General features: G+C 40.1%; 1 protein-coding gene across 1 annotated transcript in view; it reads left to right on the plus strand.

Moving 5' to 3' along the window:
- The window catches only part of cacna2d1a (calcium channel, voltage-dependent, alpha 2/delta subunit 1a), a 115,186-nt gene extending 98,752 nt beyond the window's left edge, over positions 1 to 16,434 (plus strand). Inside the window, exons 28-38 of the mRNA XM_084710710.1 lie at positions 59 to 130; positions 570 to 637; positions 731 to 769; positions 865 to 936; positions 3,203 to 3,355; positions 5,164 to 5,216; positions 5,508 to 5,563; positions 8,400 to 8,526; positions 9,475 to 9,587; positions 10,970 to 11,052; positions 15,219 to 16,434. Of these exons, the coding sequence (XP_084566836.1) occupies positions 59 to 130; positions 570 to 637; positions 731 to 769; positions 865 to 936; positions 3,203 to 3,355; positions 5,164 to 5,216; positions 5,508 to 5,563; positions 8,400 to 8,526; positions 9,475 to 9,587; positions 10,970 to 11,052; positions 15,219 to 15,341 (959 nt within the window). The 3' untranslated portion in view covers positions 15,342 to 16,434. The remainder of the gene's footprint in view (positions 1 to 58; positions 131 to 569; positions 638 to 730; positions 770 to 864; positions 937 to 3,202; positions 3,356 to 5,163; positions 5,217 to 5,507; positions 5,564 to 8,399; positions 8,527 to 9,474; positions 9,588 to 10,969; positions 11,053 to 15,218) is intronic.
- Positions 16,435 to 23,240: the final 6,806 nt, after the last annotated feature.

Here is a 23,240-nt window from a genome sequence, read left to right on the forward strand (position 1 = left end):
GTGCACACATGCTTGTTTTCTTGTGCACATATATACAGTGTTATTATTATTCTTGCAGCAAGTGACGAGTCAGTGCTGGTGAGCAGAGCAGTAAACATCAACACTGATGGTATCACACTCAAACCAGCTGGTAAGGAAGAACACACACACACACACACACACACACACACACAAAGAGAGGGGGGCTTGTATTTATACATTTATACCCCTCATTTCTCAAGTTGTCTCTCACTCTGCAGCCTTCATATAAACACACTTGCAGCAATGTGTCTTATTTACAGACCCACATTTGCCACCCTATAGTCTTAATCCTATTCATGCCTGTACATCTTCTGACACACACACAGAGAGAGAGAGAGATAGGCCCCTTTTTTATAGAGCGCTACTCCTCGTTTGTCTATTTCTCCCTCTCACTCTGACATGTACACACAAACACACACAAACCACACATCAAGTTGTCCGCTCTCCTGTGATCCATGGCCAAGTTTGCGTTTTGTAAGTTCAGAGAGTAAAGTTGACACAGAGGTCCAACATGATCTAGGATGTCTGGCTTTTGTGTTTGATCCCAGTGGTCGGCGTGAAGCTGGACATCAGTGCCTGGATGGCGAGCTTCATCAACACTACGCAGAGGATGAATGTGAGTAGATTCTATCTGTGTGACACGTACTGCACGCACACTTGATCCAGGTTACGACTTTTAATTTTTCAATCTGCTCTGCTGTGTTTTCAGTGCAATGATGAGATCTGTGGCTGTCAGAGGAATGATCCCGTAAGCAGATTAATTGCATATCTTAATATTTTCAGCAATTTATTATGGATAAGTCATGAGCGTGCAACAGTGTTTTATGCTCTCTGTCATTCCAGTATATAGACTGTGTCATTCTGGATGACGGGGGCTTCCTGGTGATGTCCAATCAAGATGAAGATATCTCTCAGGTGGGCCTCTGCATTTTACTCTCACTAAGACCAAGGCAGCCACATTCTGCGATTCTGTGTTACCATAGAAAATAATTAAATAACAGTGGTGCATGTTAAACTCTAGCACCACTTTCAAGTCACATTTTCTAATGGGTTAATCATTAACCCATTCACTATTACTGTATAGGTCAGGTGTAAGTAATTAATAAGGCCAGATGTTGGGTTTTGAAAAATCTCATTGGCTGGTATTAATTCATTCATTATTGGTAATAATGCAGTTATAAACATTGGTAATCGCTAATGTATTAAGTGTTAAATGGCAACCCAAATGTTGCTGTAATTAATGGCTTATAACTGATATATAAGGCAGTAATAAATTATTTATTAACCATTAACAGGATATAATTCTTATGAAGTCACTTGTAACTTCTGCGTAAAGAATATCTTAGTAGAAGAATAACCTAAATTTACTTTATTGTTGTTTACAACTGATGTTTGGTGCTGTAATGCAGAAAAAACAGACATAGAGTCTAATAATTTTTGTCCAAGCACGTCAAAAAGAAGAACTCATGGCACTTGTTAAGTTTTTATTATGATTAATGCACTAAAATAATCTAGACCCACCTTGTCTTAAAAGCTTCGTTGTACTTCACAGTGAACAGCCAAACTTGTTGTGACCCTTCAATCAGTTTTAATTTGCCCTGAACAACCCAAACAAAAGATAATCTAATGGAGCCTCTCAAACACCATTTGACCCATATTTACATAATATTAACAGACACACACACGTACAGTAAGCGCACACATTTTACACACATTTGGCCTATGCTAAATGCAAAGAGCGGGCCCCTGCTGTCATCTGAGTAAATGTTTTTTCATGCGGCCTCGGCTCCTTCCTAATCAGTGCTGGGTGTGCGCTGGATAAATCAGTCGCCCTCTGAAGTTTGGCAGCAGCACTAAAACCCCAGGGCCTGAGACCTTGTTTGGAGAAGGCTGTGTGCCCTCAATCATATTTCCTACAGGAGCAACGTTTCTCTCTGTGTGTAAGCCTCTCGCTTTCTCTGCCGCTTTATGTCTTTCTCTCTCGAGCTCGTTCCTTTTCTTTCTCCGAAACCCTCGGGGAGTCTGCAGCCAACAGGGCTGTGACTGTTAATTCATTATTTGTGTTATTGCACAGGGAAAGGAGAGAAGGCTCCCTGTTCCTTATAGATTGGAAGATTTATATATCCTTTGGCTGTTAGACTAAAGAGGAATGGATACGTGGAGGACGGCTCGTTAACGGTGACCTCACAAAGTGGAAGGAAAGGGATAGTTTGCATTTCCTCACGCGCACACGTGCACATCTTTCACCACACACACATAGATGAGTACCACTTACTGTACACACTCCCCCCTGGATACACAAGTACTTAAACACTCCCATGCACACGGTCATGTCACACCTCTGAGATGCCGAGACAAACTACTTCCTCTGAGGAGAAATTTATGGCTGCCCAGTGGACTGTGTTAATCAGATTATACTGAAGTCCATCATCCTTGTTTGAGGGTGATTTACTGTGTGTGTGTGTGTGTGTGTAAATTCACTGCGAACATTTTCAGCACATGTATACGCATTCTTAACTGTTTTTGTGCTTGTGTTTTACAGTGATTTAACAATCCTTAGTCAATGGTATTAAAGTGTTTAAGTGCTCTGTAAATGAAAAATACTCTGTCTGTTACATGTTCAATGTGCATTTTAAAAGGTTTTTTGCTCATACTGACAGTTCAAACATTTTTTGACCCTTGTTACTGACATGATTTCTGCTGTGAAGTTGCTAGGTCAGACACAAACACCAGTTTGCCAGTTATAAATGTTGAACGAACGAAACGTTGAACTTGTCTATTAGAAACATATTTATACATTTGTTTGAATGTATAGTCGAGGCTAACTCACACCATTAAACCCCCCAGGTTTTCTGTGTGTTCAATGCTTTGTGATCATTTTATTGTAAATTGTTTAGAAATAGGCACCACAGTGACATAATTATGAACTAAACCTACAGGCCCTGTGTCAAAATCTAATTCTAAGACCTTTTATTTCAGGAGATGTTTTACTTACATGGATCATATTCCTAAACAGATTGGAACTGGGAGTGGAAGAAAAGGAGGCCCCAAGACAAAAATGCAGACATTTGTACATTATATGAGACTGTGTTATTTAGCCAGTTTTCAAAATCTATGTTGTGAATGTGATGCAAAGTGCTATTAAAGTAAAGTCTTTTCATTTTCTTCCCCATTTCCTTAGATTGGACGTTTCTTTGGTGTTATTGACCCGATCCTCATGAGAAACCTGGTCAACTCGTCCCTGTACACCTCTAAGAAGACCTTCGACTACCAGTCGCTCTGTTACCCCAAGAAAGAGAGCAAGGCGGCTGCAGGCCTGCGATCTGTCTACGTGGTGAGTTACATAAGCCAGAGTCCGCTCACACACACACACACACACACACACACAACCTACCACACACACACAAAGCCCTCCACATGTGCACACCCACACTTACATGTTCACACATTTTGATAACCATACTTACATATATTTACTCATTTTCCTGCATGAACACACCACAAGATGCAATTAAGCCATACCTGCTTGCTTACACACTTCCCAACAGTCACACACACACAAACCTTCACTCACCAGGGAGCCATAAATCTGGATTGAGCAGATGAGAAGGGAAGCAGAGGGTATGGTGAAAGCGTTAGAGTGGGAGTTGCAGTAACAGTAACAGGATTAGGTGGTCTAGCGTGCTTGGCTAACACACCGAGTGATGTAGAAAGAGGTGCTGTTTTTCATCACTTACAGAACTTAGAGTCAAACGATGTAAACATGTCTGCAGACGTTTCAGTTGTGCTGATGAATTTCTCTGAGATGCTGAAAGGTCATTACAGGTAGCAACAGGCGCATTGTGGAGAAGACCACCTAAACCGAGACCAAGTCGTGACCAAGACCAGAGTGTATGGAGACTGATAGAGCAGAAATTTGAGGGGTTTAGACCGAGTCAAGACCAAGAACAAAGATAGGATGAGCCATGACCAAGACCAGAGTGTATCAAGACCAAGACAAGAACAAGACTCTGGGGATTTGAGAGTGAAGAGCAAGAACAAAGATAAGGCGAGACCTGAGTCAAGACCAAGTGCTATCAGCTAGTGCTGTAGTACTCGAGCTCGGTCTTGGTCTCGAGACCGCTTCATAGTAAAAGAGTTTGGTTACTACACTGGCCTGTGTGCAGTCCAGAGACCCTGGACTCTTGAGCACTTTTAAATTACATATAAAGTCAGAATGAGAAAGAATTTCCTTTTAGATCTTAAACAATTAGTGTCCTCAGTTCCTGAAAGTTTACTGAGTGATGTAACACAGTGGTAAACATGCCTCTGCCCCAACCATTTTGGAACATGTTGCAGGCATCGAATTCAGAATGAGTATATATTTGCAAGAAAGTTAATCAGTTTGAACATTAAATATCTGGTGTCCAGATTGTATTGAACTGAATAAAGAAAAATAAAAAGTTTTTGCAAATCATTGCATTCTGTCTTTGTTTGCATTTTACACAACATGCCAAGTTTTTTTAATTGGGGCTGTACAACATCAGTAGGTAGATGTAATAAGATTAAGAGAGAGATTATTATCATAGGTATTTACAGATGCAAAATTCCCCTCATTAGTAGACAATTGAAACCATGTAATTTCCCACAAATGTGTACAACATGCTTGAGTGACCAAGGTGAGATGAAAGGTGCAGGCGTCTTCTGATCAAAGATGCTGTCAATAGCCGGTGATGTCTCTAACACGGTTAGTTAAAACTCCTTGATGAGTCAACACAGCATCGACTGCAGAGAAAGGATACAGCAGTGATTCACCAAAACAAGGCCCTCGCATGCTAACTGTAATCAAAACAGCATGCTGGACCTATGATTCAAACCGTGTGCTGCTTTGTTTTCTCACTGCCTCTTTGTTTACATATTTATGCCCGCATCTGTTGAGGAAGATTGTGTTCTAATTTCCTCCGAGAGGGAAGAAAATAAAAAATCTCTGGCTGGACCTTTTGGTCTTTGTGCCTGGCAGAAGTGAACGGTTTGCAGCCACTGTAAACACAAGCAGGATGTTCAGATTGGCTCAACCATCTTAAAATGATTTGTCAGAGGATTACTGTAGTCTTGATTTGGTCCTTTTCTGATATTAATTCTCATTTTGTTTGTCCCTCTCAGCCCACAATTGCAGATATCCTGAATTTAGGGTGGTGGGCGACAGCTGCAGCCTGGTGAGTCCTTTTTTCTGAACTTCTTCTAACATAGTTGACTTTAGATTTTGTTCAGATTAATAACAAAGTATTTCAAGTCCAAACTCAGACCCTAATGGAAAGCAGGCAGGGACTTGTCCCTCCAAAATGGACATATAGCATCTGTTTAATAGCTGAATTGTTCCCAAGACAGTCAACATTCCGCAAAATCTGATTTATTGGTGCATTAGCATTTACGCAGATTATTTATTGTGGATTATGTTCCAATGAATCCAGACATTTTTCATCCTTGGGGTTTGTTTTTGCTCTTAGGTCAATACTGCAACAGTTACTGGTCAGCATCACATTCCCCAATTTCCTGGACGCAGGTGAGTTCTCGTCAATTTGACACAGAGAAAAGAATAGTGCTCTGAGGTTTTAATACGGTTTTATGCAATATTGAGCGAGCTCTGGACGGCCCAGATGACCTCATTACGGAAATAAAATAATAGTAATAGATGTTCATTTTTGGTTACTTTGACAAGGCCTTAAAAGATACTGAGCACTCTATTTTCAAACTGTTTCTTTATCTTTAAATTCTAGTGCAATACTCACCTCATGCCAAAAAAATGTAGCGAATAACAGTACTATTCAGTTGAATGCTCATTCATCTTCAGAGGATTTCATGTGCGTGACATGTTGCACACCTGACTTAGATGAATGTGCGAATGTGTTTGTGTTGGTACAAATGTGCTATTATAAAATACAGATTACCAGCTGATCCAAAACAAAAATAACAAATCTTTGTTCATAGTTTTGTGTGCCATGTGATGAGGATGATGCTTGTTAAAGGATCAGCCGATTCAAATTATGAGAAAGCAAAACATTTTCCGGCTTATTTCTACTGGTATTAAGCTTTGCAGATTAAATCTGGGTTTAATTTCTCATGGTTTTGAGACATCTTCACTGGTTTTGAGATTACATCAGGGGAGGTGACGACTAATTTCACAGACAAATCAGGAGGACTGTTTCTTCTGTGGCATGTTGCACAATCGGAAAATACCAATATCGGGGTTTTTGGGGTCAGAAGTGGCCACATCTGGAGAAGAGAGAAGACGGTGGAACTCGGGAGGTCAATCACAAAGTAGCTGCACCCTAAAGCATATCCTGCTTTGTTATCTATAGTAATCTAAAAGGGACCATAACTTACAAAATTAGCATCAAGATGTATTAAAGGTTCATCAGGTACAGATATAACTTGTCATATTTGCTCAAACTGTCACTATATCCTGATAGTAGTACATGGGCTTAATAACGTGAATAACGCCTGAAAGAAAACAACCAATCAGAGCCAGGAGAAGTCTTTTACATAGGTGGTTAGGACCAAGCTTAAAACCCAAAATGTCGGTATATGACAGCCTGGGACTGCAACTCAACAATCAACTATCTTTCTCCAAAACTGCCTACCCCAGCTTTAAAGAAGACTTGATAAATCAAGTGAGAAGTAGAACAGTTTTCTCATAGACTTCTATACAATCAGACTTCTTTCTGCAGCCAGTGGAGTCGCCCCCTGATGGCCATTAGAAAGAATGCAGGTTTGAGGCACTTTTGTATTGGCTTTACCTTTCAGAGCCTACGTCCACTTCTCTTATACAGTCTATGGGAAATACACGTTTCTGCTGATTTTTTAAAACTGTGTAGAAACCGCAGATTTCTTTCATTTAAATCCATTACATCAGGATGACTGGACAGTGTCAGAGACATTTGTCTTAAAATAAGGGCAGATAGAAGTAAAAGTATCTGAATGGCGATGTTGAGCAGCATTACATGTAAAAGTGACACAGAGGCATAACAGCTGAGATGAATAAAACACAGGCTTATGTATAGCCTACAGTACTTCATGTGTTAACATGCAGCTAATGATCAGTGCTTCAGGCTTTCATACAGTCTATAAGCGTACAGGCTGTTCAAATCACACAGACTCCTCCAGCCAATGCTCTCTGTTGGTTACTCTTTTGTAACGCCGGAGAAGTTCTTCAAAATGTGTGCCTGTTCCGTCGGTTCCTCTGATGAGCCTTCCAAGGCTAAAAATCCTCTCCACAGGCGCATTGAATGGTGCTGTAGCATTGGCTTGAAAATTTGATCATGGAAAATGTGTTCAATCTTGTTCCATCACAAGACTCGACTTGAGATACTCCAAGATTTCAGCGTCCACTGAGACTAAGGCTGAGTTTCTCTACTCGGTACTTTTAAGGTATTGATTGAAATAACCCAGTACCAAGTATCAAATGATACCTCCAGCCTGAAAAATGTATAGTTCTGCTGTACGCAAGCTTCTTCGATTGAATGCAACATTTGATTGGCCAACTACCAGAGCAGCTACAGTCCATACAGTCTGTGTTGTGTGAAGTTAAGCATTTGATGGAGTTGGCAGATCAGTGTGCAAACATGCCAACAAAACGTGTACAGTATTGCTATAGTATAGACATGTCTGATAAAAAATAAATGCATAAAATTAGGAAAGATTATTACATTTCAGGAGCATTGGTATCATAATTTTATAAACAATACCCAGCTGTCACTGAGACCATAGTCTGTCTGTCTTAAATAAAATAAATAAAGTCACCCTCAGAGTGTCCTACAGATGACGTTAGTCCTTGCTGTAGTGGAAATACAGTGTAATGGGAACAGTAACGGATTGTTCACTTTAAAACATAACTAAACGAAAAAAACAAAACTAATGGACTATGTTATTCGTTACAACAAAAAGTAATCTGAGTACTCTGATGAGTTACCTTGGAGCGCGTTACCCCCAAAATTGCTGAATGGTTAGGAGCAGGTGATAACATCTTTTTCTAATTTGGGTGAACAGTTGATAAACTCTTGCACAGGAGGCTCTTTGTGTTCGCTGGTTTGTTCATCACCTCGTTCTTTTGTTTTTCCACATTGATTATCCATTGCACTTTTTTTTTTTGCATGTGCAAAAGGGATATACGGTATGTGATTTTGAAGCACCATAGAGTCCCAAGAGCCCCCAAAAGAGAAATCCAGTGTGCTCTTTTGTACCTGGATGTGCAGCAGGAGTCAGACAGACAGTTGTTGCTTAGTTCTAGCTTTAAGTTTATTCTATATTTCTATTTAACATTTAGTAACATGAACAGAACATTATTACAATTGAATGTTTTTAATGTTTGATCCTGAACGTTCTTGTGTGTCCTTCCACAGCCGAGATGGATGATGACGTGTCAGATGCGATGCTTAAAGAGGTCTGCATCACAGAGCAAACTCAGTACTACTTTGAGACCAACAACCTGTCTTTCAGAGGCAATATCGACTGTGAAAACTGCACCAGGTAAAAATAAAAGACACGCTCGCATGAGTAAAGTTGAGGTCCAAACGCTGTGCCTGACCTCCACGGATTCGTTTGCATCGATGAGACACAAATGAAGTCCCCAGAGGTGGCACTAAGAGAGGGCTGTAAAAATTCACATGCCATGAAGGTGAAGTCAAGTCACTAGTGTGGACCACCGTCTTGGCATGTCCGTGTGTGTGTGTGATTGTGCAGATGTGTGTGTACGTACGCCATTTTTAAGGCCCCCTCGTGCCGGGTAATGGAGTGCCTGCCCGCATGCCGCGCGGCGTTCCTGCACATTAGCCGCACACAGGTTTCTTTTTAACGACCGCCATAAAAAAAAGCAGAGAAAATCATTTGTGCACCAGCGGCATGTGGGATTCAGTAAAGGTCGTGGAGGTGGGGTGGCACGGCAGGTTTGTGTCCCCTCAGGAATAAAAGCAGTTTGGTGAGTTTATTGAGGGATCCACAGTGTGCTTTTCATTGTGTTTGGAGTTATGTTAAAGATTACAAGGTTTCTGGAGCGCTGCTTAGTCATGTATGAAGAATTATTAAAGGGATAGTTCAGATTTTTTGAAATGGGGTGGTGTCCATAATCAACGTATTACCTGATGTAGATGGCGGTTGGCACACACCAGATGATATAGGAGTTTAGTGTGGCACACTGAACTGAAAATAGGATGAATCGTGGAATATTTGTTGTACACTGACTATTGATAGAACCTCATACAAACCCACTTCAAAAAATCAGAACCATCCCTTTAATGTCTACTATAATACAGCAGACCAAAATCAGTGTCTTCCTTCATGGCTTTCTGGTTAAATATTCAACCTCATGCATCTCTTGTGAGCATCTCTCAGTGAAATTTTATCTCCATCTTTCCTGGACTGACGCCCACGTGTCAACAACTTCTCTTATGTCTCTTGTGTGTCTCTGCTCCTCCCCAGGATCTACCATGCTGAAAAGCTGCCCAAGACGAACCTGGTCTTTATCATTGCTGATGCAAAACTCACCTGCACATCCTGTGACACCAAGCCATTAATACAGGATGAACAGCAGTGTATCCTTTTACCTGACACAGCTATCATCTGGCATCGAACATGAACGTTTGATTCAGCGAACAGATGTTTTAAAATTGTATGTTTGTGAGAAGATGGAGGTGGATGAATGCTGATTATGACCTGTAGCTATTAGCAGACATTTTCACCACTGAGTGCCAGAGGTGGCAAAAGTACACACATTCTTTACTAACGTAGAAGTACGGATATTTGTTTTAAAAAATGACTCTGGTAAAAAGTACTAATTCAACTTGTTAACTCATGCAAAAGTGAAAGTAAGAAAGTACAAGCTTGAAAAGTAGTCAAAGTATAAAAGTAAAAAGGAATAGAGTGAGTTTTTATCTCATAATTATGACGATTTAGATTTTTTATCTTTATAATTTCGACTTTTTAACTCATAATTATGACTTTTTATCTCATAAGTATTACTTTGTATTTCATGATTATGACTTTTAGGTCTTAGTTTCAACTTTTTAACTCATAATTTAGACTTTTTAATCTCATGATTATGACTGTGGCTATGGGGATATTTTTTTCTTCCATGTCTTTTCACATTTCTTTAGTCTTATTACGTCTGTCATGCGCAACATGCAGTGAAAGATACACCAAAAGAATCCTTTTTTTATGTGTCCTGGTCCTTCCCATTTAGGTCGAAATGATTCTTGATGTTGGGAAGGTGACGTGCAGTGATGTAAAAAGTTGTCAGAAAAATAAGTACTCAAGTACAAAAAGCACAAATACCTGAAAACTCTACTTAAGTACAGTAATGAAGTATTTTTTCACCTTTGCTGAGCGCTGAAAGGGCAATAAACAACTGAATATTCTTTCTCCAAGCTTCTGTATGAGGGCGGTTTTGTGTTACCTGTAATTCCTCACTACTCACTATTTCCCTCATTTGCATCTTAATCCCACGGCCATAAAAATGAATGAGCATGTCCACAGTAACTGACATTTAAATTTTGGCCCAGAATCCAGATGCGTCTGCACTGAGCTCCTCTCTGCGTCTGTAAGGCAGATGGTATTGTGGAATAAGTCTGCTGAATAGCTTACAAACAAATGTATGACGTTCCCTCAAACATTCAGGGCTGTGGTCAATTAAAGATTAAGCCTCTTGAAAAACACAATGCCCGAAAATGACTGCCAAATCATGGACGTATTGAGCAATATGCTTTGAAATCCAAAAAGAGACAACTTGCTTTAAGTCTTAATAGTCCTTCCATAATTACACTGGATCTGCTTGATTTGGAGAGTAATATAATATATCCTTGTGATTGTCCCCATTCATCAAAATGTTGTATAAAATAAGTTTCCAGCAGAGTGTCTGCTGAAAAAGTGCTCAGAATCACTGAGAAACTGTGTCATGTTCTTGACTTTACTCATCCAGCTGATGGACCTGATCCCTGTGTTCTGGCTCAGAATCCTCGGTACAGGAAAGGACCCGCAGTCTGCTTTGACAGCACCGCCAACGTAAGTCGCTTTCATCAGACCTCGACCACTTCTGGTTAAGATCAATTTGAACTGCACAGTTTTCTTGTGCTGTGTGTAGAGTTTCATGTATCATTGCTGCTTTATTAGTCTCATAAGAATTAAAGAAGTTTGTAGAAAATCCAGCCCGAAATCAGGAAAGCCTTTCAAATTAAAGTGAGTGCCTTGAGGCTAAAATAATTTCAGTTTATAGCCAAGGAAAATGGAGGCTTGGTTACAGCTTGCAGGACAGAGCACTGACAGAACTAGATAAGCATCTGTAGATCCAAACCTAAGTAATATTTTTGAATGCACTGAGGTAGGGCTGAATAATAAGATAATTAAAGATGCACTGGTTATTTTTTTTGATTAGAGTTTTCACTGGGAGCTCTCAGTCCCAGAGTCAGCCGGCTGTATAGCAGGGGGATGTAATGCATATTCAGCACCACTGGCTACTGTAAACGTCATAATGTTAATATCCGCAACAAATCCCTGCCTCGCTTTGCAAAAGGAAACGTGCATCTACTCATGGTTGAGAGGTTACAACTAAGCTGAAGAGGACGCCATGAACTGCAGTTGAGTTGTTTTTTTTTTTTTTTGCGCTTTGTACGCCACAAGCTGAGTGCCATCTAGTTCCATTATATTTGAGAGAATGCAGAAATCTCTACAGCCGATATCTCCAAAACCTCAGCAACTCACACCGAAACTAAATGGATAAGTAGCGTTAAAGGTAAGAGGAAACACATGTATTTTGGATTTTGGGGTGAACTGTCTCTTTTGATATACAATATTCATTAGAGTGGCTTTAAACTGAGAATATCTACAACAACCGGTAAATCAGCCTTTAACTGGTCAGACCGCAATAACTCAGGACAAACAAATCAGAAAAAAGCCAATATTTGCACTGAATGTTATCATTACGTTTCATGTTATCTAGGTTAATGTGATTATTTACTGTAGCACAAATGTTTATATCATCCAACCCTACCTCCAAAGAGCCTTCCCTCCTAATGTAAACTCCAGATGAAAAAACTTGATCTGTTTTGACATTTCACCTGGAAAATAAGGGGTAGCAGCAGCAACATATTAGGGACCAATAAAAGACTAAGGAAGGATTTCAGTCAGCTTTTAGCCTCACTGGCCCGAGCCCCAAATCCTTAAAACTGCACTCCTGATATGGAAACAGTATATCAGTGAAGAAACTCTACCCATGGCACCTTTCCACCACTAATATCTTTACATGGTGCATGTCATTTCTTTCTTTTTTGTTTTTTTTTTTGTTTTTGCAATCCCTCGAAAGCTGTATGTGCACAGATTTCCCACGCAAAGACAAACAGTCGGTTGTTCCTCTACTATGAATAACTAAGCTAAACAAACATCTTGATGAGCAGTACAGAATCTCTGCGTGTGAAACCTCTGTGCTCGAACGCTCTGTTTGTTTTCACTCTATAGTCTTTTTCCAGTGTCAAACTTTGTCGGTCTTATGAATTAACTTTTATGCCTGCACACAAACACCCACCCACACACACCAACTCTTTCTTTCACACTCTTGTCTCGCAAGTGAATGCGTATGTTTTGTTCCACTAAACTAATTTTCTTGCCTCTTCTGCTCATGTTTGCTTCCTAACTTCTTGCTAACTGTGTGGACCTTTTTGCTGCATGATTCTCTTTCTCTCTGTTTTCTCTGTTTGCTGCTCTGTGATTGGCTGTTGATGGTTAGGATGAGGCCATGTGCCGAAGGAGCGCAGGCTCCCCATTGGCTTCCTCTCTACTCATGTTACTGCTGCCACTGTTCATGTGCTGTCTCGGGTCAGTCCCATAACGCTAGCTCTTTCTCCTTCATTAACAGTGTCGTCATCTCAAACTCAGTCATGACTTTTGCACACTTTCTCCTGTTTCCCTTCTTTGTTTGTTTGTTAACACATTCCCTACTCAAGTAGAAGTACAGATACTTGTGTAAAACAGTACTGTGTCAACTTATTTACTTAAGTAAAAGTGATAAAGTACGGGCTCTAAAATGTACTCTAAGTATAAAAGCCTTGGTACATCTTTTGTGGGGTTTTTTGTCTCTTACACCTTTTTCTTTTTGTTACCACCTTTTTGCCTTGTTACATATTTTACCTAATTCATAATCTTTTATTAATTTTTGTCTTGTTATATCATTTACATCATTTTTGTCTTACTAAGCCTTTTAAAACACGTTTGTCTTTTTACTTTATTTATGCTGGTTTCGCCTTGTTTCCCCTTTTTCTGTCTTATGTCATTCTCGTCTTGTTAGATCGTTTTCGTCTTGTTATGTCTGTCATGTCTGATATGCGTTGATGACGCACCAAGGAATCCTATTTTCTGTGTGTTATTCTCCCATCCATTTCGGTTGAAATCGGTTGAAAAGGCAGCGTACAATGATGCAAAACAAAAATAATCAATTATTCCCCTTAAATGAATCAATACTATAGTGTTGAGCCTGTTTTGAAAATGTAAGGAATAAAAAGTACAGATATTTGTGTTAAAATGTAGGGAGTAGAAGTAAAAAGTTTTTATAAAAAATATAAATACAGATAAAGTACAGGTACCTGAAAATACCTGAAGTATTTGTTGTTACTTCTCTTGTCTTTTCGCATCTCTGGTTGTTTCTGCTTTGTTCCACCACTTCATGTCTTTTTCCATTGTTTTCCTGCCCTTATCTGTCTCACCTGTCACTCTTTCTTATGTTCTACCACCATCTGTCTTCACCTCCCCCAAACCTACCTCCCAGTCTCTTTCTGTCTCTTGCCAACATTCTCACCTGACTTTGAACTTCGAGCCGTGCTCTTTGTATCTTTCCCCATCTATCATTATCCGTCTTAGGCAATAGACTCCGGTGTCTGTCTCCGCTGACATCTGATTACTGATGTAGCCAGACGCTAGCTAAAACAGACCACTCACTTCTCATTTGCATCCAGACGTTTGTACGTCTCTTTTAATGATTCTCAACGTTTTTCCTCTCTGAAAACAAATCAAGGCAGCACATTTTTTCCCTTGTTCCTCTCCAGATGCCAAGCATACAGAGAGTGAGAGCATCCAATCAGTTCTGGTTTTGGCTCAGAATTTTCCATTAGCGTAAAAAAAGAAGTGGAAGTATAAAAAAGACATTTTGAAGCCTTTTTTAAAATACTTTCTGACCTCATGTTTGACCCCTTGCATAGTTCCATTTGACCATTTGCGAAGCCCCATCCCCTTTAGTTAGTGTTGCTAACTTGCTGCACCTGTCAAGCTTTCTGTTACTGCACAGCTCATGTGGAGTGTACAAAGACAAAGGTGGCAGATTTAAAGATCAGAATTCTTAGTGTTTCTATAAACAATGAGTCTTTTATTTCAGAGGAAGGTAAAAGTAGGCTTCAGTCGGCAAAATCACTGATTGTTGGATGAAAAATGACCGACTGACGCGACACATTCACATCTTTACTTAGCTAATGATAGCAAAATACCAACCGACTAGCCAGCTCATCCACATCAGCTGTCAGCTAGCTAGAAAGGAAACAGGAAAGGAGAAAGCTGTGATGATTGCAGGTAATGTTACAATGACAAACACTCTTTCTTACACGCAGAAAAGCCACATTGCCACTGTATGCACAGCTTGACTCAAATCAACTCAATTCACTCTTATTCGGTTGTAAATTGCGGATGGTACCTGGTGCTTAGTGCTTCTTTGGGTACCTGCTCAGTCGAGGTTCCAAGCAAAGTGAGCCGATACCACTGATTGGTCAGAATAACACAGCATAGTGAGCAGGAGAGCGTCAATGAAGGCAAACTGAGCAATGAAGTTGTCAGTCTGGCAGTAAATGTACAATGTAGGTTACAGTTTGTTAGTAAATTAAGACTGCAGTTTGTAAAGCTCCTATGTATTGCTTCCTAACTCCTTTGTCGCTATGACGATCAGCCTATGCATAGGGGGTATTATCTGAAGGAAGGAAATGCGAGTTAATATTGCTCTTACTACAGCTCCATGCACACCAAAGTATTCAGAGAAATCCAAAGCTTGACAGGTTTGCTGTGTCTAGTTATGGTCTCTACACTATGATTGGACAATCTGTGTTTAAGGGAGGGGTTTAGCGAACGGTCAGTTGAAAAGTGCTGAATGTGTTGGCTTAAACAATCATTAACTTCCTTTTCTCCCTGCTTGGCACCAGGAGGACCACCCTGACTGTGGCGGTGCATCCGGTCTGAGCCCCTCAGTCTGGCTAATGGTGGCCCTTCAGCTGGTTCTCCACTGGATTTTGACTGGTTCCAGACACCACGCCATCCCTTCATGACCTCTGAACATCCTGATCTCACCCTCTCTCTCTCTCTCTCTCTCTTCCCCCTCCAATATCTCCAAAATGGCAACCAGCATGCAACGCTGCCACCGAAATGACGAATGCCCGACGAGAAGCGCTTGTAACAAACAAAAAAATCCCGTGAGCCCCACATCCTGCCCATCTCTTCTTTTGATACGTTCATTTTCAGGGGTTTCTCAAAGTGATTTCACCAGGTGCACGGGTACAAGTGAGGAAATAAATGGATTTTTAAAGAAATTGGTTTGAAAGATGAGAAAGAACTCAACCTGCGCCTATCCTTCATCCCGTCAATGGACCCCGCCAGCTGAGATTAGAGGAATCCAGTGATTCATTTTGATTGGCAACTTTCTCTGGCTTGCTGTCATTGATGAAAGAGATCGGACTGCCTTACAGTATCAGAGGGATTTAAATCACGATGGGGGGGACTTGGTGTTTATTGAAGATGTTAAGCAGTTTTATTCACCACTGCCAGAAATAGCGCTGCGCTTTGCGAGCGTACAGTTTATTTTGAATCGATTTGCAGTGGCTAGTTTTTAGGTATTTATTGTTTTGTGGTTGAGAATTCGGCTAAGATTGCAGTAACATATGCCAAATTGTTACATCACTAGCTCGTGCACTTCACTTGCCTCCGTTGGGTTTCTGATAATAATGTTGTCGCAGTCTGATTTTTAGATAGCTGTTCCCAGAACATTTTCACAGTATCTCTGAAGGTTCACAAGATACATCGTCTTTTCTTTCGTCCTGGTGTTCTTTCATGTAGATACAGTATTTGCGGTGTGGAAATCATATTCACTGTTATGTTTATGCACAGAAACCAACCCTCCAACTGCCACAGAGCGCCTGCTTCTAAGTGTAGCTGATCATCTAACCATCAGCCCTGATCAAGAGTGGTAAATAATCTGGATTTCCCACCTTGGTGTTGGATTGCTCCAGTAAAAACATTGCTGCCATAGTGCGTATTAACCAATCAGGGAGAGCCTGGCTGGTGTCCTTTGCATGCTCATTGGACAAAATCTCTAGTGCCATGGAGACTGTGTGACTCAGATTAACCCTTTAGCGTTGTAGGCTGTGGCTAAAATGCTACTGTTTATTTAATTGATATACGTATATACGTAGACGCTGCGTTGACCACCTGTTGCTGCGATACGTCAACGATGCAGCCATATTGGACAAGGCAAGACTAGCCTGTGAAGAAATACATGTAAACTGAGTTTTTCTGGATATGATGTTTACTTTTCTTAATCAGTTTTATGAATCATGTTTTATTCGAGGGTTAATGATCTACATGGAGTAAGAAAAAGTTGTTTTTTTTGTAACTTTGCCCACATACTCACTCATGTGATAAATGAATCACTCATGTGATTAAATATAAAAATGACCCTGAAATCAGCTGAGAAAGGTAATCATTTTATTGCTTTTTAAGTAGAAAAAGACAGCTCCGGTCCTGCCTGGTCCAACAGAGTGGCGACGTTGATGTACGATCAAAAGCCCAATGCGGCATCTATGTATGTACTGTATGTCTATGGCTTTATTTCCACCACTGAAGGAAACGAATGAGGTGGGTATGAGAATTTAATATTTTGGTTAGTAAAACAGGAGAATCATAGATTTTTTTTTTTTGTGATCAATTATTTATTGTTTGTAAGAGGAAGGAAAAACCTGACATTTGTATTCACTTCTGTCACTTTGTAAATTATACTCTCTGCGCTGCAATTCAAAGTGCAGCTGCTATTTGTCTCAACAGTTAGATCTCCTGTCTGAAGAACAACCTCTTCCTCTCTGTAGTAGTGAGGTTCCCTCTTGCAGTTTATTATACTGTGGTGTGAAATCACTGCAGTCAGTCTATGTTTTTGTGATCCTGTCTACTGCTGTATTTCATTTTCTCTTACGTTCTTTCATCTTGTTTCATTTTGTGTGCCTTCTTTTTCATTATTTGCAACCTAACTTAAGTGTGAAAATTTACAGATGACTTTCTGTAGATGGTTTTAATGAAATAGTGTCATCTTGTTTGCCAGAGCGTAGAACAGTTAAATAGTCAGTTTAGTTATGAAATGCACTGATCAGCCGAACCACTGCTGCACAGCAGAAAAAAAAAAAAAGACATGCCATGTTAACAAATAATAGCAAATCTCACAGGACCAAATCTGGACTATTAAAACCGCAAAGTGTCAATGCAGTACTAATGTCTTCAATAAGGATTTGATTAAATCACTCACTTAATCATTTAATTTATAGAGATGCAATGTGAAACCCATGCTGTGTTCATTTATTTAGACAATATTGAGGATTAGTAGACATGAATCAAATCTGGCAAGACACGATACATCAGACAGGAAACTGGTGAAAACAAGCTTTCAGTCATAAATGTAAGTTTTTAGCAAAACCAGCTGCACTCGGTGGTTTGTTTGTCACCGCTGTCCTTGAGTAACCCCACAATCCGATAATTACTGACATGTCTGTTGGTTCCAGGCAAGACTTGACAATCACAGCTTCAAATCACTCATATGTAGGTTGTGTGTGATACCTCATTAGTAACAGTAACCATTATGTTATAACTGTAGTTATAGATATTTGTCAGATATTTACAGTATACACACCGTGGTTTGACTGCATAGTTACGGCAGCATGTTGCTGCCGCACCAGAAAAAGAAAAACAAATCAGTATCACCTTATAATGAGAAAAGTTAATTGTTATTACAAGATGTTTTCCGCAACGTAACAAGATATTTTCATGTTATTATGACAGACAAACTTCTAATGTTATAACAAGAAACTTGTCTGGATAATCACAATGTAATAACATTGTATCAGTTATCATGTTACAACAATGTATTCTCCATCTTGTCTTGTTGTCATAATGTGATATTGTTAGAAGTGGAAACATTTAATGTCATAGCAAGATAAATAGTATCTGTCTATTTTGTTAGAACAAGAAAAGTCTCTTGTTTTAAAGTGATAAGTATGTCATAATAACATGAAAATACTTTGTTATAACATTTAACTTCACGTGATAACATGATCAAGTTGTTTTTCTGGCAGCAATATACTTAAGTACATAGTAGCCGTCCTAACTCACCAAATTTCCCACTGACTCACAGTCAAACATTTTCAATTTCAACTGTGTTTCAGCTCATTGCAACAAAGGAAGTAATTTGGCGATTTTTGGGGACGTTACATACACCACTAAAACAAAACCAGGGTGTGCATCTTTTTTTTGTAAGAGTCTAATGTTTAAACACTGGCGCATGTTTGCAGGAAACTACTTAATTCTGTGGGGAAGTGAAAACCACAGAAACTAAGCTGTGTGCACCACATTACCACTGACGCTTGTCTCTCACCCGCTTCAGAATTGTTTTAGTTAAATAATTGCTATGACATCATGCAGAATAATGTCAGGTTTTATACGCATTCCTCCAGGTCAGAGCAGGGAGTGCTTGTTTGTCCGTCCAGCTCCACCACCGTCATGATAACTTTTTCCAATTGGTCCGAGGTGCACTTTTAACTCTTCCTCTATCTCAAACTTATAACCTTTCAACAAGAACAATGTGGTGAAACTAACAATGGTATTTATGCTCCTCATTTACTAACACTCAAGAATATCAAGTGCCATATAGGACTCTCTTATTCTCTTGTGGAGAAACCTATTATCGTAATATAACATTTATGCAATTTACCAAGGTAAGATGTAAGTCTCTTCAATTGTTTCCCTGTGCTGCATGGTAGTGGCTGACAATTTGATGAAAAAAAAAAAAAAAGAGAAAACATATCCGGTGTGCTTCTGCTTCAGTGTGTAATGTTGGGAAGCATCATATTCTGGGTGTCAGGCATTTGTTCATGATATGATAAGGTATGATCAGCTATTACTGCCTTTCTCTTGGGGGGACAGCATTTGGCTCCACACTGGTCTGAGTCAGCTCGGGAGAGGGAACCTAATTGGCCAGCGTGACCTTTGAACGCACGACTCAATCTGTCCGATTGGTTCAAGCCATCTATGATTCACTGTCATTTAAGGACCATACCAGTGATTTAGCAAGTTTGAGACCAATTACTACAAATCATGAATACTTTAAGTTACTGCTGATTATTTTGCAAACCATGTTGTAGTATTTCGTCCACAGTCTGTCCTAGATTCTTCTGCTTCTTCTTCTTCTTCCACAAAGTTTATTGGTGGTTGGCAAACAGCTGGTTTTGTTTCCAGTCTGCGACCTCTACTTCTTTTATTCTGTTCATTAAGGTAGCTTTCACTGACAGCTTCTGACAAAACATACGCTTATTTGCTCCAAAACACTTGGTAGAAACTAGACTTGCACCGATTTCAACTTTCTTAGCCGATTCCAATTTCCGATTATTGAGGGGTCTGACCTACCGATTCCGATTTTGGCCGGTTCCGATTTTCAGTCTTTCTAAGAACTGTAATTGACAGCATTCACAAACATTTTTGCAACTTTTCTTGTAAATATGTTCATAATAAGACACTGACTATTAAATATTAATACTTTCTCCAAAATCATCCAGATTACAACCAGGGCTTGTTATAATTTTATATTAAGATTATGAATTGGGTGAACGTGATCTCGCGATATCATCTCGCGGGATTTCGTGGGACGCGATTTCACGTGATCTTTTGTGGAAGCGGATGTAAACAAACCGGAGACTAACGCGGTGCAACAGTTTGAAGTAAAACTTTGCCGTGAGAAAAACAAACACAGAAGTTAAAGGAGTCTGGATGAGAAAATGTTTGAGGAGACACATCAACACAGGTTGTTTATTCTTCAGCCAGAACAGGAGGTGAGATTTTAACTGTCCCTCTGTGAACAGCAGTCTGCTGCTAGCTTGCTAGCATTAGCCTGAAGTGCGAGAGAGTTTACGGCTGTTTTGCGACATTGTCAGCTGCTTTGTTTCGTTGTAGACTGTCTTCTCTTTATCTTGTTCTTGGAATCTGTCTCTGACACCATCTTCAAGCAGACGTGTGTCAGAGTGTGTAGCTGTTATCAGCGCTGTGTTGACGTCACGGTCAGTTTGTCTGCTGCGCGCATGACGTGACCATCGTGCAGAACATGTGTGAGACAATGACGGGCACAGAACCGGATTTGTGACGCTGACCGGTCACCGGTCAAGGCCAGTCACGTGAAAACCGGCCTGATTCCGAGCACTGCCGATTAATCAGTGCAAGTCTAGTAGAAACACACCTAATTCTTTTTTTTTTCTTCTTCGTGTGCTTTTCATACTTCCAGGCAGACGTTGCTTTATTTGGATACAGTACGAAAAACACATTTGCAGACTCCAGAGGCTTCTCATTCAAGTTTGAAAAGTCTGATTATTGATTTTTAAGCTGTGCAGAAATGAATGGAAACCAATGGTTGTCTGAAAAGAAAGAAAACATCGTTAAATAGAGGGGAATTGGAAACGGTTAGAAGTAATTTGTATAAATTGTAAAAGAGCTGTGGTTTAGAAGCTAGACTTGCAAAACCACCGGTATGATCCTTTAAGTCACTTCGGGCAGAGACGTACATTGTACAGAGATGAAATGAGTGAAAATTTACTCCACCTAAAAATGCTCCAACTGGATCCTGTCAGAAATGCACAGAAAACACTGGAGAACGAACATGAGCTCCATACTTGTCCAGATGTCTCGCTCTACACTTTAAGTGCTAAAATCAGATGCTGTCACCTCAGGAACAATATTCTCTCGATGTGATATGAAGTGTTTTTGATTCTGTTGGTGCTCTCTGTATGGATCGTGTGGGTTGGCCTTTTTATTTCTGGAATCTTGAGGATTGCTTAATGTGTGTTTTTTTGTGTCTGTTACCTTTGCTGCCACTCTTTGGCAGACGATTGGCAGGCCTGTCAGTCAATCTCTCTCTGCCTTTGGTTTTAAGGCAGGCTTTTGATGGAAGCGTCCACCAAGTCACCCCCCGTGCCGGACTCCGCTTTGGGACGGCCTTGGTGGGCCTCTCTGTCGGTCTCCCTCGATTGTGCTTTAATATGTTACACTTTAGTGGAACTTGATTCTCCAGAATCAGTCATGTAAAAATTTGTACAAAACAGATGTTGTTCTCAACAAAAAGAAAAAAAGAACAATGTTTATAATCCTGGGGAGGAAAAACGTGTTTATTCATGTGCAAATAAGGTATATTCAGAATAAAAGTTTATGATTACTATCTGTTGCTTTTAGAGTTCTGACTGATGTCCTTTTCTTGCAAAATGCCTCTGTTTTTTTCCACAGTGGATCAGATTTCTGTTACTAAATTCTGTCACATTGCCAGCACACATTTCCCATCCAAATGTGTGTGAGAATGAGAAGGAAGCACCCTGAGTCTGCTCTCCCAGTGTCTAGCCAACATCAGAAACTGACATCCGGCCAAAATCAACACTGTCCAGGAAAAGAAACGGTGGAGGAGGCATAGGTCCAGCCACATCTCTCTACAACATTGAATTTGGCTCAAGGACACGTCCATTAACAACGACCTGTAATGTTCTCTGGTCATAAATTTGCAGTAATTCCTGTTTTCCCTATTGCATGTTGATCAAATAGTAAGTGACTTTCTCGTTAGCGCAGTCCGCTTTACACTTGAACCTGAAACCAGCTGTGCTCAAGCCCAGATTCTTAGAGCCACTATTCCTCACTGCCCCCCGAAGACAAACTACAGGCTCATTTTACTCTTTATTATAGACGTTAAAAACTAACCCGAGTTCTGAATGGTGTACTGAAGAAAAATCCTTTAGGTGCTTGGGGACATTATAAATGAGACCAATTACAATGTCTTTAGTATTTAGTTTTAATAAAAAATGGCCTTTATTGTTGGTAGCACAGCTGGCAAATGACTATACGGAGACCAATAATATGAAATTACATATTTTACAGAGCATGTGACAGAAATTGATTACAGCAGCATCAACCAGAGGTTTGTGAAACTGTTATGTTAGGCGAGTACACTCTTAGAATTAAGAGTTCCAAAAGGGTTCTTCTTGAAGGGCTACCCAGAACCTTTTGCTTCTGACGAACTTTTTCTTGAAGAAAGGGTTTGTCAGGTGTCGTTTGTAAGACTAAGGGATCCATTGAGAACCCTTTTCATCCAAAGAGCTGTTTTTAGAAGGAAGAGAAAGAAATCCTTGAAGACTTCATCGTAGGGTTCTCAGTGGAAACCCCTCGGTGGGTTCTAGATAAACCCTCAGAATAGAAAATGTTTCTCTGTAGAACCCCCTCGGTGGGTTCTAGATAAAAATCCTTGGAATATAGAAAGGTTCTCAGCAGAAGTCCCTGGGTGGGTTCTTGTTGGCACCCTTAGGGGGTGGAAAGGTTCTGGACAGAACCTCCAGAGAGGGTTCTGGGTGGAACCATTACACCATAGAGAGGTTCTCTGTAGAACCTCTCATAGGGAGTTCTTGGTGACACCTTTTGCAGATGTTTCTAGGTATAACCCTTTATGTTTGGTTCTAGGTAGAACTCTGTGAAGGGTTGCAAGTGAAACCTTTATAAAAGTTCTAACAGGAACCAAAAGTGTTTCTCCTATGAAGATAAGCCAAAGAACCCTTTATGGTTCTAGGCAGCATCTTTATTTCTAAGAGTGTGTGAACGAAGAAACGGAACCCCAATTCTAAATATAATTTATCAACATCGTAATACAAAGAAATTACGGAGCACATTCTTCAGCCCTGTTGTATTTTTACCCAAAAGTCTGTTATATTTTGGAAACGGCATATTTTTCACCGTGCGTAATCTCTGTTTTTAATGCATTCTCTTTCCTTGAGTGAATATTGTGTGAAAGATTTATTATCATGCTAAAAACCGTGTTTTCCGGTGACGGCACCCTGTCTTTCTTGGACTCCCCTGAACTCTTCCTTTCCAAAAGTGTTATTCCTTGTCTGTCACGG

This window comes from Lutjanus erythropterus, chromosome 22 (genome assembly GCF_056507025.1).
Source record: "Lutjanus erythropterus isolate fLutEry1 chromosome 22, fLutEry1.hap2, whole genome shotgun sequence".
NCBI classification, from domain to species: Eukaryota; Metazoa; Chordata; class Actinopteri; order Lutjaniformes; family Lutjanidae; genus Lutjanus; species Lutjanus erythropterus.